The sequence below is a fragment of the Coloeus monedula genome (assembly GCF_965178545.1).
Source record: "Coloeus monedula genome assembly, chromosome: 2".
In the NCBI taxonomy this organism is placed as follows: Eukaryota; Metazoa; Chordata; class Aves; order Passeriformes; family Corvidae; genus Coloeus; species Coloeus monedula.
This window is the reverse complement of record NC_138782.1, coordinates 105,562,690-105,578,721: the sequence shown is the minus strand read 5'-3', so window position 1 is coordinate 105,578,721 and position 16,032 is coordinate 105,562,690. Positions and strand designations below refer to the sequence as shown.

Sequence of the window (16,032 nt, the reverse complement as noted above, 5' to 3'; positions counted from 1 at the left end):
GTCATACAGCACTTAGGCAATCTCTGCTATTACTGGGGCTTATTTTTGTCAAAAGATGGTGTATTTTTAACTCATGTTTCTCTGTAACAAAGATAAATTGAGCCCCCACAAGAAATTAAGCAGAAGGATGCTCTTGGTTTTCCACACGACCTGTTGTAAATCAAGAGGGTTTGAGATGCTGGGGCCAGGCAGGTGCAGTCACGCACAGAAGCAGAGCTCTTGACACTTCCAAGAACCTTAAATGAAGGCCCCTAAAAGATTTAAGTATCTTCAGCACTAGGAAGAAGCAGCTGATGCAAGGCACCCTGAATGATGCCATGTAAAACATGCTTTAGGTAGCTAACATGTAGGTCAAGGTCTTAGGCTCTAAATTTATAGATTCTTTAGATTAGCCAAGGATTCATCTTCCTTTGCTTCTCTTTAACATTTTTAGTGATATATAAAAAAGCAATACATGTGTGGAGGAGGAGAGTCTTTACTGAAAGCACACCAGAAAAAGACACAGAAAAGATCTGTAGCTGAAATAACCATTTTGAGGGGGCTTTTTCCTTGCTTTTTTGGTTTTTTTTTTCCCTTTCTGGGCTAATTAGACATTCAGTTTCCATAAATGCTATGATTCTAATTCTTTTCAATCATAGTGTCCCCTAGGGCACAATAAAGGGTTTTCTGAAAGTTATGGAAAAAAATGAACATACTGATGTGTGAGATGGCATTCACAGTGGAAGTGATTATTGTCTACTCCTTCTTTTTTGTTTGTTTCTTTAGACTATACACTTTAATAATGAAAACATACTTAACTGAAGTTCAAGTATCTATATCATATATATTTACCCACAGCTTACAGGTCTGAAAGGCACAGTAGACCTTATCGCCTAGGTAAGGCAGTTCCTTCCCATATCAAACCAAGTACAGTTTTCACTGGATCCCTGCTGCAGTCTCAAGCTGTGGAAATGCTTTACATGATTAATTTTAGAAATGTTACATTCTCATAATCTCTTTAAATTTAGAATCGTGTAAGTTGAAACTAGTGTTAACAGATGAGAAAAGTTCCTTGCTGCAGTGGTGCTAGATTTCAGGGATTTTTTTTCTGCACAGATGGATGTTATAACAAATAAGGTAAAATTCAAATTGTAGGGTTGTTGGATTTCTGGATTCTACAATATACACTACTTCATTCCTGAACATTTTTATAGCAGGAATGCCATTTTTCTTTTTTTCATGTGGCTTTTTTACTGTTATTGATGTGAAAAATATCATGCTACTTAATTTATTGTTTTAAAAGAAAATTACCAAGAAAACCTGATGTTAGTGTCTAAGCAATGCCCTGTTTAATGTTTTCCTTTATCATATTTTGTGGGTTTACTGCGACTTTTTAATATTTTTTCTTTTTACCCCATTACGTATTTTTAGGCTGGATGAGGCAGTGGTGAAGGTGGAGGGGAAGGAGCAGGCAGCTGTGGGACAGGGAGCGTGCTGCAGTCTGGTTGGTAACACAGTTCTGCCAGCTCATTTCCCTGGCTGGCCCTGCATGTGGTGCCATGTGATCTCAGAGCTGTCTAATTCCCTCATGATCATCACGCGTCTTTATGCTCCCTTTGATCCATCAGAGCAATGAACTTTTCTGTGGCTTTGCCTCTCTCAGTATTTATGAGTACTTCTTCAGATGCCACACTGAGGGAGCAAAATGCTGCCTCCAAACAATCACTAAGAGTACTGAAATATCCTACTTGAAGTATCTCCCAAGACATCTTTCTCAAACAGATAACCAAAATCAATTACCTAGATAATTACAACATTGACATTAGCAGCAAAGCAGCTCTTGCCAGTGTTTTACACCTCTAGGAATTCTTTGTAGGTTCAGACCTCTGATGCTGCTGAATGCTTTTTGAGGTGCCCTGGAATATCCTGTTGGGCCTTCAAGCTGCTGTTCTAGGATAACACAGGCCTTCTGCACACCCCAAGTAACATCAACAACCCCCTGTGAATGTTTGGGATTCCTTATGATATCCTGAATAGAGGACAAGTGAACTCAGAAATTTAGCTGTAAATATCTATGAACAGCTCATGGTGCTCTAATTATACTGTGGAACCTGATGAAACTCACTCCTCTGCCTGAGCTTCTAGTGCCACCAGAGATGTCCCTGCACATCCTGCCTGGCCTCTAGATTACACTGCAGAAGGGTATGGATTTTCCATAGGTCTCGTGTCAGCCCCATCTAGGTGCCCTGGATACCATATAGCATCTCAAATGCCACTAGACAACCTACATTTAAGCAAGTAAAGCTTTAACTCTCTGAAATGGGAGCTTAAACACCTAGCTTAAACCTACAGGTACCTATATTTAGGTGTGCTCATCTCCCAGGAATCTCAGTTCTAATGCCCTCTAACACAACCTAAAACAGAGCTCTTTCTAGTCATATTGGTATCATCATTGTTGCGATACATCATCCAGGGAACACCATGCGTAACTTATTTGAAACAGCTTCAGATTGCATTTTGTGCCAGTTACACATTGTTAAAAATTTAGTTGCTGTTTTCATTGTTTCTTCAAGATGCATATAGACTGGACACACATTATTTCAGTCCTTGTTTTTTGTCCTGTAAATTGGAAAAGGAATGGTTGGAATTTTGGATGTTGGTTTGTTTTCTTCTTTTTTCAACAGCAATGCTACAAAGCAATAGAAACGTGTCTTTTTATGGCAGCTGGCAAGGTTCTCATCAGCAAACCCTGGACTTGCTGTTTTCCATGGCTAATGGACACGGTTTGCCACAGGGTGAGAAAATTAACCTCCACCACCAAGGCCGCCAGAACAACTCCTGCCTTCCTGCGTTCACACGAAGACCATCCAGAATGACACCACAGTTTGCCTGACGGACACTCCTGACGGACAGACAGCGCTCTTTGTGTGCGGACGCAGGACGGGCCCGGTGCAGAGGAACACAGCTGCCCCGGCTCCTGCCCTCTCCCCACATCCCCTCCCCTGCAGCGCCGCGCTCCGGGGCTCGGGGACCGTGGGCAGCGCACACGGAGGAGGCAGCAGCAGAGCTGCTTCGCTGTGAGCTGCGGACCTTGCTGTCCCTGGTTTGCTGTGCTTCCCCCGTTCTCCCCCGTGTGAGGCAGGAGCAGAGCCGCGGCCCCGGGCCGCCCGCCCCGCCGGGCCACGGACGCCGCCGGGCGCGGTCGAGCTGACGGAAGCGCCTCGCCTTCCGCTTCCCCTCTGCCCGGGAAGAGGCGGGCGCAGCCGCGGCCATGCAGGTCTCCAGCCTCAACGAGGTGAAGATCTACAGCCTGAGCGCCGGCAGGAGCCTCCCGGAGGTGAGGGCGGCGCGGGGAATGTGCCCGGCCCGGCTCGGCCCGGCCCGGGTCCCGCGGCGGAGCTGGACCCGCGCGGTGCCGACGCTGGAGCCGAGCCCCGGCCCGGCCCGGCTGAGCTGCCCCGGTCCATGTGCGCTTGTGTTGGGTACCGAGAAACAACTCTAGGTGTTCCTTAAACTAGATATGCAGTTTGAATGCGTGAACCTCTGACTGTAGGCGTGCTAGTCCACGAACCCGTAAGCAACAAGGTCTTGTAAGTTTTCTTGGTGTGGAATGGTTAAACTTATCAATGGAATGGAAATTGTAACATAATCAAGGAAAAAAAAAGAGTGGCCTATATGTCTTATACTTGAAATGTTAGGATAAACTTTAGGTGATTCTCGAGTTCCTGTACGAATAATGAGCTCAAGACTGATGTATACCTTTGTTTGCAGTGGCTCTCTGACAGGAAGAAAAGAGCTTTACAGAAGAAAGATGTGGGTGAGTTTTCCCCTCACAGGGTTCTCAGCAATACTCAACTACTCCACATACACAGCATGCAGGTGCAGAGGAGGCTCCTCACTGACTGATACATGGAAGTTATCCCTAGGTCATACTTTTAAAACTACAGAATTAAACTACAGATAGTTATTTCAACTTCCTGTATAGCTTCACGTGAACAGAATATTACCAGTGGTGTTTTAAATTTCAGACGTTAAATATTTGGGTTGTGGATTGTAGCAGAAACATGATGAATGAATTCCATGTCGTCCTTTACGTTAGTCAGACTATAAACTCCTCTGTGATGCTGTGCTAATCTTAGAGAGCAGGACCACATCATTTCAGCCTAAATTTGTTGCACAGAGTAAAAATGGCTATTTGGAAACATAGGAAGTGTTATACAAGAAACTTAACCAAGAGAAAATGCATAGAGGTAATGGAGGATGGAATACCTTATACAAGGTATTGTATATTACCTTAATTGTCTAAGTGTGCCATGAGTATTTCCGACTACATTATATAATAGTTTGTTACATAGTTACCTTGGACTACTAATTTATCTTGCACAGAGGTAGCCTGCTTCTCAGGGTTAGCAGGCTGTGTTAATCTGCTTACAATGTGTTAGTTATACTTAAAATATCTTTAAAAGATATTCTCTATACCAAATTAACTCAACATGCTTCCTTAGGAAACCATTACAGCTTTTTGGACTGATAGAATTGTACTAACTCTACAATTTTTTTTTTTTCTTTACAGATATCCGTAGAAGAATTGAACTTATTCAAGACTTTGAAATGCCCACAGTTAGCACAAAGATTAAGGTATCAAGAGATGGACAGTATATTATGGCAGTTGGTGAGTTAACAAAGTCTCTCTAACAGAGGCCAAAAGTCCTAGAAAATCTTGAGTGCAGAGTGACCTAGTATTCAGGTAGAATTGGTAAGAGTTCATTTTTAACCATAGCACTGAACATAATCCTCGAAGCTTACTCTTAAGATGTGATGGAATGGCTTTCTTGGTAGTGGTGCTGTGGAACACTTCTGTTTAGAATACAGACATTCTTAGAATCATAGAATGCTTTGGGTTGTAAGGCACCTTTGAAGATCATCTAGTCCAACGCCCCTGCCATCAGGGTTTATAATACAAATAAAAAACTAATAAAACAAATCCGTCTATAATACAGTTAATTACTAAGTTCTGAATTACTTTTATTGCATGTATGTAAATTTACTTTAAAGAACTTCTGAACATCACTGTTTTGAGTATTGTTTTATAGGATGGAGGCTAATGCTGCATTTTGTAACTGTCAAAATGGGATCCAAACATGAATACTTTAGTAGGTGTTAGTAGCATGAGCAGCCTTGGTCTTTCAGATTTACTGGCTAAAATTTTACTGGTTTACTGGAAGGTGTTATTATATTCTGTATGACGTATGTGGTAATTAGGAGAACCTGCGTACAAGTAGGGTGCTTACAGAAACCAGGCTGTAAGGTTGTCTTACTAAGAGGCGTGTTTTTCCAGTCAGGGGTCAGAAGACTTATAGTAGAAACATAGGAAAGCCTTTATATGTAAAACATTATACTTTAAAAAAATGCTTTTGTGTCATCTTTTTGTTTAACTTTTTTATTTAAGTAAACATCGAATTATTCTTTCAGGAACCTACAAGCCCAGGGTCCGCTGTTTTGATACCTATCAGTTATCCCAGAAATTTGAAAGATGCTTAGATTCCGAAGGTTAGTATAAGCTATGCGTGTTTGTACAAGATGTCTTTCATATATAGTTCAGATTGGACTCAAGCAAAAATTCTGCTGCCTGTGCTGAGGGGACAAAATGTGTTTCAGGGGAACACAAGAATCTGGAGTAAAACCATCTAGTCTTCATCTCTGTGTTTTCCCCTTTTATTCCACTTTTAAAGTTCTTTTCTTGCTTGGAATGGTGTGAGGGATGTAACATTTACGTTGAGTCAGAAAGGGTGGTGGTCAGAGGATGAATGTGGCTGAAATCTGTGTTCTGTTTGGTGAATGTGACAAACGTACAATGGCTGGGTGGTGGCAAGATCTCCCTTCTTACCTGTTCTGTGAAACAGTAAGGTAGGAGAATGCACTGTGGTTGCTCTGTTTTCTCTCTGGAGCCCAAGCCCAGTAGTTGAGTTAGAGGGTGAAGAGAATTTCCTGAGGGGTGTTGGTTTGTTTGTTTGCTGGTTTGGTTTTCTGTTTGTTTTCTGAGAACAAGGTTCTTAGGGGTAGATGGTAGCACGGCCCAGGCCCTAATTACACCTTGTTAGCTACTGATTTGGTGGGAAAACAACTGTGGTGAGAACAAGGAACCATCTAGGCAATGGGAAAGGGAGAATTGGCTGGCAGTGCAGGGGAGGAGCTGCCACAGCTCTGAGCTTTTAGGGTGCTTAAATTTGAGGAATTATGGAGTTATTTTGTTTGTTTAGGGTTTTTTTGAGGTAGGTGGGAGGGTTGTTATTTTGGGGTTTTTTTATTTGAAGACTGGGATATTAGAAGACTGATGACTGAAAGCTGGGCTACAGGGGTGACCAAAGCAATGAGAAGATGAGCACATTTATTACAGAAGAATTGAAATGGTCTAACTGTGATGTATGTGAAAGTGATGTGAAAAATAAAAACTGTAATAAGAGCATGGGGGTGTTTCTTTGCTCTCTGCCTCAGGACAACAAGGAGTCATGTAGGGTGAAGGAGCACTGTTAGGCAGGGTTTCAGAGAAGCTGGGGAGAGGAAGGTATGGCAAGACAGAAACCCTTTTTGAAAGAGTAGAAGTCATTGTAATCATAAATGCTTGCTGGTAATTAGAGCTTAAAGTAAATTTTTTTGAACTGGCATCTTAGTACACTGCAGAAGTATGTTTAATTTGAAGTATAGCATAGAGTCACTTCAGATAACTTTAAATGAGTTATCTCATTTAAATAGAGCCAATTTAGCTGAAGCAGCTACTCCCTAATGTTCCCAACTCACCTCATTTAAAACTAGGCAAAGTTCAATACGTTAGTGTTGAGTGTGAGCAGTAGCTTTCACATTTTTGATTTTTTTGAGCCTTAGAACTTCTTTTGTGGACGTGCTGACCCCTTGGAAGGACTGCATGTGCAAGTTTATGCATATATGCCCAAAGTAATGTAATTTTTTATCATCTTTGATGGATTAGCAAAGCTCTATGGACCACACACACACTGAAAACCATTTGATTAGACCTTCCCAAACCAATAAAATACACAGCTGAGTGTTGTGTTGAGGAACGTGTCAAGTATACAAGAACAATAAAAAGATTACAGGATGCTTCTTATGTTTCTAAAGCTTTAGAATACTTAACTATTTTGCAAATGAAGTTATATAATTAGAGATCCTGCTAAAGATTAATGCCTGCATTATGAATTGGCACCTGTGGGGAGCACTTACATGACTAAAGATTAGCATGAGTGTAAATGTTTTCAGGATTATGCCAATGTTTGCAAATAAGTTTGCTTGCTTAGTTGACTCAAAATTCTCTTGCTCTCTCCTCTAGTGGTTACGTTTGAGATTTTATCAGATGATTACTCAAAGGTATGTTTAATGTTTTCAGTGTATAAATGAAAAAATTATTCAGTATGTATATTAAAATGCATTTTCATATATAGTAAGGGCAGTCAATCAACACAAGTTTTGGAACAAAAATGGTTTTTTTAAATCAGTAAACAGGATAAACATTTTTTGTACCTTTTGTTTGTTTTCTTTGTGTCTTTGTATTATAATTTGCTTTACCACTTTTGAAGTCTTTTGTCTGTTGGAGAGAAAAACTTCAAATAGTGATCTATCTGGCAAGCAAAATAATGTGAAAAATGGAATTAACTATTCTTTCTGGGCTAACATTTAGTCACAATCCCTTGTGACAAGTGATGCACACATAGACTGTTTTTGGAAGGTGGGATAACTATGGGTTAAGTTAACAACCTGATTTGTCTGTGTTGTTGTAGACATGATGATTATAAGCATATGAGTGAGGCAAAAATTGTGGAGAGAAGTAACATCTTTTTTTTTGGTCTTATTTTTAATTTTATTTATTTTTAAATTAAGTGCTGTACCTGAAGGAATCACCTTCAGAGTGTTTATTTTACACTTTCTTTTCTGTGAAGAGACCTTACCATTTCAGGTAAAGGTTTGTTTTAATAAATACTGCTATTTGATCAGAGATGTGATCATCTAGCCTTGTAGCTTTTTTCCATTTTTCCTGTGAGATTTCCAAGGAAGTGCATGAATTCAAGTAGCAGAAGATAATGACCAATACTTTATAGTAGCTTCCCACTTGTCTGTCTGTGGGAAAATGTTTCTGGCTGTATACACCAAATAGTTATTTGGGAGTCTGTGGAACATGCTGTGTCCCAAATGTGTTTCTGGCTGATTATGAACAGAAAGGCATGTGTGTTTTCAGCTGAAATGGGTACTGTATTTCAGACTGAAGCCCTACTTTTTCAGCTTCATACAATCTTTATGTTTTCAGTTTTATTTTACTAAAACTTAATAAATCATTAGGAAACTAAACTTCAGTGTTGTTAGAAAGACATGTTAGAAAGAGGGAATGACACTTGAGAAATTACACTTGAAATTCTTAGAATCGTAGAAGTATTGATTGGAATGGGACCTTAAGATATCATTTTAATGCTTTAACGGTTCTGTCAAAATCTGCAGTGTGGTGGTTCCACAAATGTACTGAATAAATTACTGCAGTGCTGTGCTACCTTGTCGTAAAGAATTTTTAGTTCCCGTCAGACCTGCCCAGGAAAATCTTAAATTTTTACTGTTGCTACTGCAAAGAGGGATTTTTTTGTACTCCCCATATTCTGTTCCTTGTCAGTCTTGGGAGCCCTCTTGATGCTCTCAGCATCCTTTCATTGCCAGGGAAAATAGTGTCTCTCCTGGTCTGTTCCTGCCGTCCCTGTAAGGTTGCTTTGAGGCTTACCTGCATTTTCACAGTGAGAGCACCTGTTTTCTTTCATACAGTTTGGTACCGATAAGGCCAGTTACATTTCTGTGCTTTTCTAAGTGTTGGACTTAAAAGTCTTAGCCTTGGACTAAGTTTTACACTTGGGAGAGAGTGATCTCTTTTTTCCCCACAGCCTTTTGCCAGAAGACCTATATTTCCACATAGTATTTTTGCCACACACTGGTGCCAATGCTTTTGCTACCCTCAGGTTGTAGTTTTCTGCTGGTGACCAAAATTTATTTAGTAAGAAAAAAGACAAACACCATTTACAGTGAGCTATATCCACTATTAATGAAAGAGAACAAGAATATATATTCAAGTCCAATATTGTAGAAATTTTTATTTAAATAGAAAATTATTAGTGGTAGGACAATTATTAGGAGAATATTTGGATGCTTTTGGCAGCTGTAAAGAACTTCCTAAAATCTTTTTGGAGGCAGAGTGAGTGAGAAGAAAATTCACTTTTCTAATTGAAAGTAAACTGCATCTTCTGTCTTCCTTGTAACAAGTTTTGATGACTTAGTGGTTAAGAATATGTGATACTGATATGTTTAAATTAAATATGGTTTAATTTTGTTTTGTTTATTTGTAAAATATAGTTTATGTGTCTTCTGTACTGCATGAAAATGCAGACATTTCTTCTTCTGTAATGACAATAGAGAAAAGATTTTGTTTGGGCATTGTTTCAAACAGATAACTAAAGAACTTTGCTTGTTTAAAGCCTCCAGGTAAAAGCAAAAAGGCATTAGGCACACAAAGAATAAAGTGGGATGTATATGAACAACATCACTGTGTAACATTAGCTGTGCAACTGTATCTGTAACATTGTATGAAGTTGTAGTTAGAATTCTGAGATGATACTCTGCTTAGTCTTGGACCAAGAGCAGTAAGTCCATGATTAAAAGTTGGAACACTGGGTTTTCTGATACCAGAAAAAGCACACAAGGACTTAAGGATAAATGAGCATGAAGTGCCAGCCCAGGTCAGTATTTTCTCCATGTCTCTTAAGGGAAGAATATACAGATTTATAAATAAAGGTGACAGATTTAAAGTAACTTTTGTACCTCACCTTCCCTGAGTTTCTCATCCTTATTTGCATTGCTAGAAGTGTAATTCAGCAGTAGAAAATTGTAGACCTTCATTTTTAGAAAATGCATATACTACACAGGCTAAACTAAACTAGCACTTTTCTAATCTAAGCTAAATAGGGATGAGGCTCAGAGTTTGGCTGTGATTATCATTCATGGCATGAGTTTGGGCCAGGCCAGCTCTTCCTCCATTGCACAGTTCCTGGCCATGGTTTGAGGCACAGCATGAGTGCAACAGGTGATGTGGGTGAAAATGTGTCTGGAGCAGGAAGAATCCCTTCCTGTGGGTGTGTGCCGTGTTAACCTGCCATCAGAAGTGTAACAGCAGGTCCTGGCCTATTTTATTTACTGAGATAGATTGAGTTCTCTAGTAATGCCTCCGTGTATGTTTTTCCAGGACTGAGATGTTTGTCTACGTTTCAGAAAGAAACAATGTTCTTATTTAGTTGGCAAAGAACAAAAATGCAGAAAGATCATTGGTGTCATTTATTGGAACACTGCCGTGCATCAGGATGTGTAGTTCATGTGCTTAGTACATATGGACATACTGGTGTCTGCATGGCTTTGTACTTTTGTACCTGTAGTGTCCTGAAGTAAGTAGAGATGTTAGTTTTAGTGCAGCAGAACACAAGATAACTGTGCTGCTTTTATTGCAAACTCTTCGCTGTGGCTAGTGAGAACGATGAAGCAATAGTTGATCCTGTCATTTTAGTAGAAATTGTTTGAATAAGTTGTGATAAGCCTCTGTGAGTCTGAAAAAAAGTAATTAAGTTTGCATTGTAAGACAAGTTGGGGAGATCCTTGTCTGTTTCTGTGTGTTTCAGTGCTTTCTATTTTATTTTCAGATTGTCTTCCTGCAGTGTGGCAGATTTGTGGAGTTTCATTCACAGCATGGCCATTACTACAGGACAAGAATACCAAAATTTGGTAGAGATTTCTCTTACCACTATCCATCATGTGACCTGTATTTCGTAGGAGCAAGGTATTAAGTGGAATATTTTGTTTCACTTTTGTTAACCATGTTTTCCAAGAATAAAATAAGCATTCAAATACTAGAAAAGTTAAAAAGTGGAAGAAGTGGCAATTTCTTCCAAATTAATAATGGAGACTGGGAAGAGTGGAAAATATGGGAAGATTAAAATTAATTCAGTTTCCCATGCTGTTTTTAAACCTTTTTTTCTTCGATTCTTAAACCATGTACATCATGTATTTGCATATGTGTATTAAAAACTGCAGGCCAGTGTACTGCTTTAAAAAGTGTTTAGCATTTAAGTAAGGAAAATTAAATAACTTTTCCTGTCCTGCTTGGTGTTTCATTGCTGTAAAGTGTATGTTAAATCACATAATTGGGTCTCTGAAAAGACACAGTAAAAATAAAATTAGATGCTAGGGTTTCAAGCAAAATAAGTAGAAATTCAAGATGTAACTTAAATCACAGGAAATTAAAAGATCTTGAGAAAAGAGTTAATGTATCTTTTCCCTGTAAAAATAATAATTGGCAGGATATTGAAGTATAATAAATAAGTGGTGAACATGCACATTTTTCTCTGTATTTTGAACACTGATGTATAGGTTTGTCTTGTAGATTATGAATTCTGAAAATTGTATATTTGGCAAAATTAGGCTGTGAATCTTTACCATGCCTCTGAACTTACAGCAGTGTTTTTCAGTATTTGTAAGACAAGTAATTTTGGGTTTTTCTTTTGTAGTTCTGAAGTGTACAGGCTAAATCTGGAACAAGGAAGATTTCTGAACTCCCTGCAAACTGAAGCTTCGTAAGTTATGTGTGATGCATGATCTCTGTCTTCTTTCCACCAGGTGGAAGCAGACTCCAAGCATGCTCAGCACCAGTACTGTCTCTGGTGCCCAAACGCTTTGCAGAGTTGAAAAGGAACATATGCTGAGTCTGAGTCTCATTTCATTTTATGTTCTGTAAATTTTTTTTGTTCTAGTTTTTATGTTTAATTGAATTTTCTTTTGTGGATGTTTTAAAATTGCTTAATGTGGACTAAATGGGTATTATATAACTTGATCATAAGAGCATTTCATTAAAACTTTGCCATTATTACTCAATTTAGCCATCATATAGAGATCTACCCACAGGGTATGTACTTTCCCAGACATGTCTTTGTCCTTCTGCTCTTGAAGTAGCCCAAAGAGAATTCTTATATCTCCAGCATGTGTCTGATTCTTTTGAAAAGCCTACCAAAGTAGGAACTGAGCTTTTTTCATGTGGGGAGAGGCAGATTAGAAGAACAGACTTCACTAAATAGAGTGGCTTGTTGGTGGGCAACAGCTAGTGTGCACTGGGCAGGATAGCTTAATGGATGAAGGAGTATTTGGGAAGGCAAAATAAAAAACAAGCAAAAGGAGGAAAAAAAGGGGAAATCCTAGAATGGGAGAGGTAAGGGTGTAGTGTAGAATGTGGATTAGAGAGGTGAGACTTAAGTTCTGAGAAGGTTTTGAGGCAAGGGAGTTGGATGAGTTACAGAATTAGAGGTAGAGGCCTTTGAATGGAAGTAGTTGGAAAGTGCTGGGATAAGTGGTGTAGACAGAAATATTTGTACTTTGGAAGAATTGTTGTTGAAGTACAGGGCTCTTGGGTGCCCTGTTGAGAAACAGGATACTTGGGTGGGAGAAGGGAGACCATTGGTCACACAAGAACATGTTGGAGATGTAAGCTTTAGAACATAAGTCATCAGAAAGATCTTTTGATGTAATTAGAATCAGAAAATCATTTAGGTTGGAAAAGACCTCTAAGATCATCAAGCCCAACTATTAACCCAGGACTGCCAAGTCCACCACTAGACCATGTCCCCAAATGCCACATCTACATGTCTTTTAAATACCTCCAGGGATGGTGATTGAACCACTTCCCTGAGCAGCCTATTCCAGTCCTTGTTAACCCCTCCAGTGAAGAAATTTTTCCTGGTATCCAATCTGAACCTCCCCTAGCACACCTTGAGGCCATTTCTTCATGTCCTGTTGAGTTGTTTAAGAATACAGTGGAGCAGAGTGATATGGCAGGGCTTGGTGGTAGGTGGTGGATATGGGCAGAAGAACACAGGATTGTTCAGGCTGGAGAGAACCTCAGAGCCCAGGCTCCTGCTCAGGGCATGGTCATATGAATTCAGATGAATTTTCTCAGGGGGGTCTTGAAAACTCCAAAGATGGAAATTTCCCTGCCTCTATCACTAACACATTCCAGTGCTTAATTATCCTTATAGCATAAAAATATTATCCTTACGTAACACTGTCCCTGCCCACCTCTGTGGGGTCCCGTGTGCACCCTCAGAAGCACGGGTGGGTTCAGTGTTACAGTCGGTAGCAAAGAGTTGAGAAAGGCATTTGTGTGCGTTCCAGCAGGAGCATTTATTGCTGCTACACTGCTGAAGGTTGCAGAGGCAAATGTGAACATGAGCCCAAAGATCAGAGTTTTATCTGGGAGTGGGGGGAAAAGGTGGGACTAGGGAACGGGGACCAATGGGGAACTCTGGGGGAGTGATGAGGGGTAGAGGCTGACAGCCAACCAGGGAATTCAAACTGGGATAGATTAACATAACAGAACAATGCATCCTGGGAGAAGCCTTTTTGGTCACCTTAGCATAAAGTGGTTCTTGTGGTTCTAGGAACGTGTCTTACTGAAGACTCTCTGTCCCTTGTAGTTTATGTGCACCGGTGACCACACTTACATCCAGTTGGAACCTTACCTGTTTCAAGTAATCAACACTGTCTCTGGCTCCAAACTGTTAGTAAGCTCCCTTAAGTATGGGAAGCTGTTGTTATATGGCCATCTGTCCCTCCCTCCAACTTTTGCTTTTCCAGGCTGAGCAATAGTGTACACGATTACAGAAATCTTATTAGTTGTTCATGTGTTAAATTGTTCTGAGGTCATTAAACTCACTCCTTTTTCTGTTGTAGAGAGAGTAATGTCTGTGACATAAATCCTGTACACTTCTTATTTGCTATGGGAACGGCTGAGGTAAATGTTTTCCTTCCTTTTATAAAAACGGCAGTAGTGTTTGCTTCATTTTTATATTAATTTGCAGGAGGATAAGAGGAAATCATGAACAGAATTAATTAAATTGGTCTCATTTGTTATGTTAGATATAGATACGTTACAGATGACTTTTTAGAGCGTAGTGCAGATAAAATACCTGAATTACTTGGTTGCTGAGTACTTGAAATTTTGCAGATGGGAGCGAAAATAATGTTCTCTTGTTCTGCAGTGTAGCCATCTGTAGAAATTACCTGGCATGTGTATCCTATTAATCTTAAGAAAATTAGTGATTTTGGTTCAGATTCCATGAAAGAAACTAGAAATGAAATGTGTGCAGCCTGTATGTCATTATTAAAACAACTCATGTCAACCTAGGAAATTTTGGTAATTATTAATTAGATTAGATAATTCATAATTTTATTTAAACATTTTCAGAATACCAAGCATCTGCTACATAAGCTTGAACCATATTTTCTAAATTGTTTAGGGTAAAGTGGAATGCTGGGACCCTAGAACTAGAAATCGAGTTGGGCTGTTGGACTGTGCACTAAGCAGTGTGACAGCAGACACAGAGTGAGTAAAGGCTGTGAGTAAAGTGTGTTGTTCTGAATTTTTCAGAAGTTTTGCTTTTAGAAATAAATCCCATTTTGCTTTAAAATGACCTGCCTGTTCTCTTCTCTTGTCATTGCTAGTGTGAATAAAGGATTTTCTTAATCATAAAGGAGTTCTCTTAGACATTGATCTGAATAGCAGTGGCTATTTTTCTTTACAAATAAAAGTTCTGAATGTAAACAGCACAGCTTTTTGAAGTAGTATTTCTGAGTGATGCCTGTAAATTATTTTACAATAGTAATGTAGCTATTTTTAACATTAAAAAAATTATTTGCTGACTTTATTGAAAGAATGCCTAACTATAAGCATTGTGCTTAGCAGGATAGAAGGTTTACCATCCATTTCAGCACTGAAATTTGATGGAGCTTTGAATATGGCTGTTGGAACATCTACTGGGCAGGTATATTTGACTTCATCTATCATAGTTCTTAGGAGATCCTGCTCTTGCAATTCCCAATCCCAGCCTATCATACATTGAGTGCACTATATCTCTATTACTGCAACTCGTTATAAGACCATAAATTACATGTATAGAGTAGTAATAGTCAAACTGCAATTTAATTTTGTCAAATGCTTGTGCTCTTCAGAATTCTGTAGGTACCACTTAAAATCATCATAACTTCATAACTATATAACTTCAGATTTGCAGTTTTCTTAAGACTTGAGTCAAGTGTGTGGGGGAAGTTGCTAATTTTTGGGACTATCAGTACCATTTCAATGCAACATATGTGCTCTCCCTTATCTTGGTGGTTAAAAAATCCAGAAATTATTGTCTTTTAACTGTTATTTTTACTGTCTTATCGTAATATGAAAAATCATTTTAATTCATTTATTGTTCCCATCATATTTGTAAAGGGAAGTGTGGGGACTGTTTCCTGCCTTCATCAGTATTTTCATGGGTTTAGAAAACTGTAGCTTCTTCAAGAGCAGATATGTGTGTGAGAATTGTACTTGCTGTGCTAGTGTACAGGTCAGACAAATTTTATTGTAGACTGTGTTTCTGATTAAATAAACCGAGAATATTATTTTTCCCAAAAATTCTGGGTATTTGCACTTTACATATGAAAGATTTAAGGTCTTTCTCAAGTTCCATAGGAAATTTTGGAGATAAAAATACCGGTTTCTGGAAGATAGGGCCTGTACACTCTACTTTCCTTAACACAAAACTTACACTCTGGGGTGTTTCATTGAGGGAATGTTGCATTCACTGAATCTGGAAGGGAGTCTGAAAATTTAAATTGTGTAAGAGCAACACAAGAATCTGAAAGTGAAATGTTACTAATTATGAAATACTAAGAGTCTTGAAATAAAAAAAAAAAGTTCATTTTTTTCAATAGTAATTTAAAAGTCTTTAGAAAGATGGTTAGATCTTAAATTTTTAAATTTTTCTAGATGGAAGCATGCTGATGTTAAAATACATGGCTAGAATAAACTGGGCTCACCTAATAGGTTGTTTTCAGAATTTAAAATTACTTATTTTATGTAAATCCTACCTATGTATGTAAGTAAAATCTCAAGTTTAGCTAAATATTTAGTGAAGATCTGATGGGCATGAC

The 16,032-nt window shown here is 38.9% G+C and overlaps 1 protein-coding gene across 1 annotated transcript in view; it reads left to right on the top strand.

Annotated features, from left to right (window-relative positions):
• Positions 1–3,229: 3,229 nt before the first annotated feature.
• Positions 3,230–16,032, top strand: part of NOL10 (nucleolar protein 10) — a 50,451-nt gene continuing 37,648 nt past the window's right edge. The window contains exons 1-10 of the mRNA XM_082299420.1: positions 3,230–3,316; positions 3,751–3,796; positions 4,553–4,651; positions 5,452–5,529; positions 7,322–7,359; positions 10,710–10,846; positions 11,574–11,639; positions 13,786–13,846; positions 14,352–14,437; positions 14,798–14,876. Of these exons, the coding sequence (XP_082155546.1) occupies positions 3,251–3,316; positions 3,751–3,796; positions 4,553–4,651; positions 5,452–5,529; positions 7,322–7,359; positions 10,710–10,846; positions 11,574–11,639; positions 13,786–13,846; positions 14,352–14,437; positions 14,798–14,876 (756 nt within the window). The 5' untranslated portion in view covers positions 3,230–3,250. The remainder of the gene's footprint in view (positions 3,317–3,750; positions 3,797–4,552; positions 4,652–5,451; positions 5,530–7,321; positions 7,360–10,709; positions 10,847–11,573; positions 11,640–13,785; positions 13,847–14,351; positions 14,438–14,797; positions 14,877–16,032) is intronic.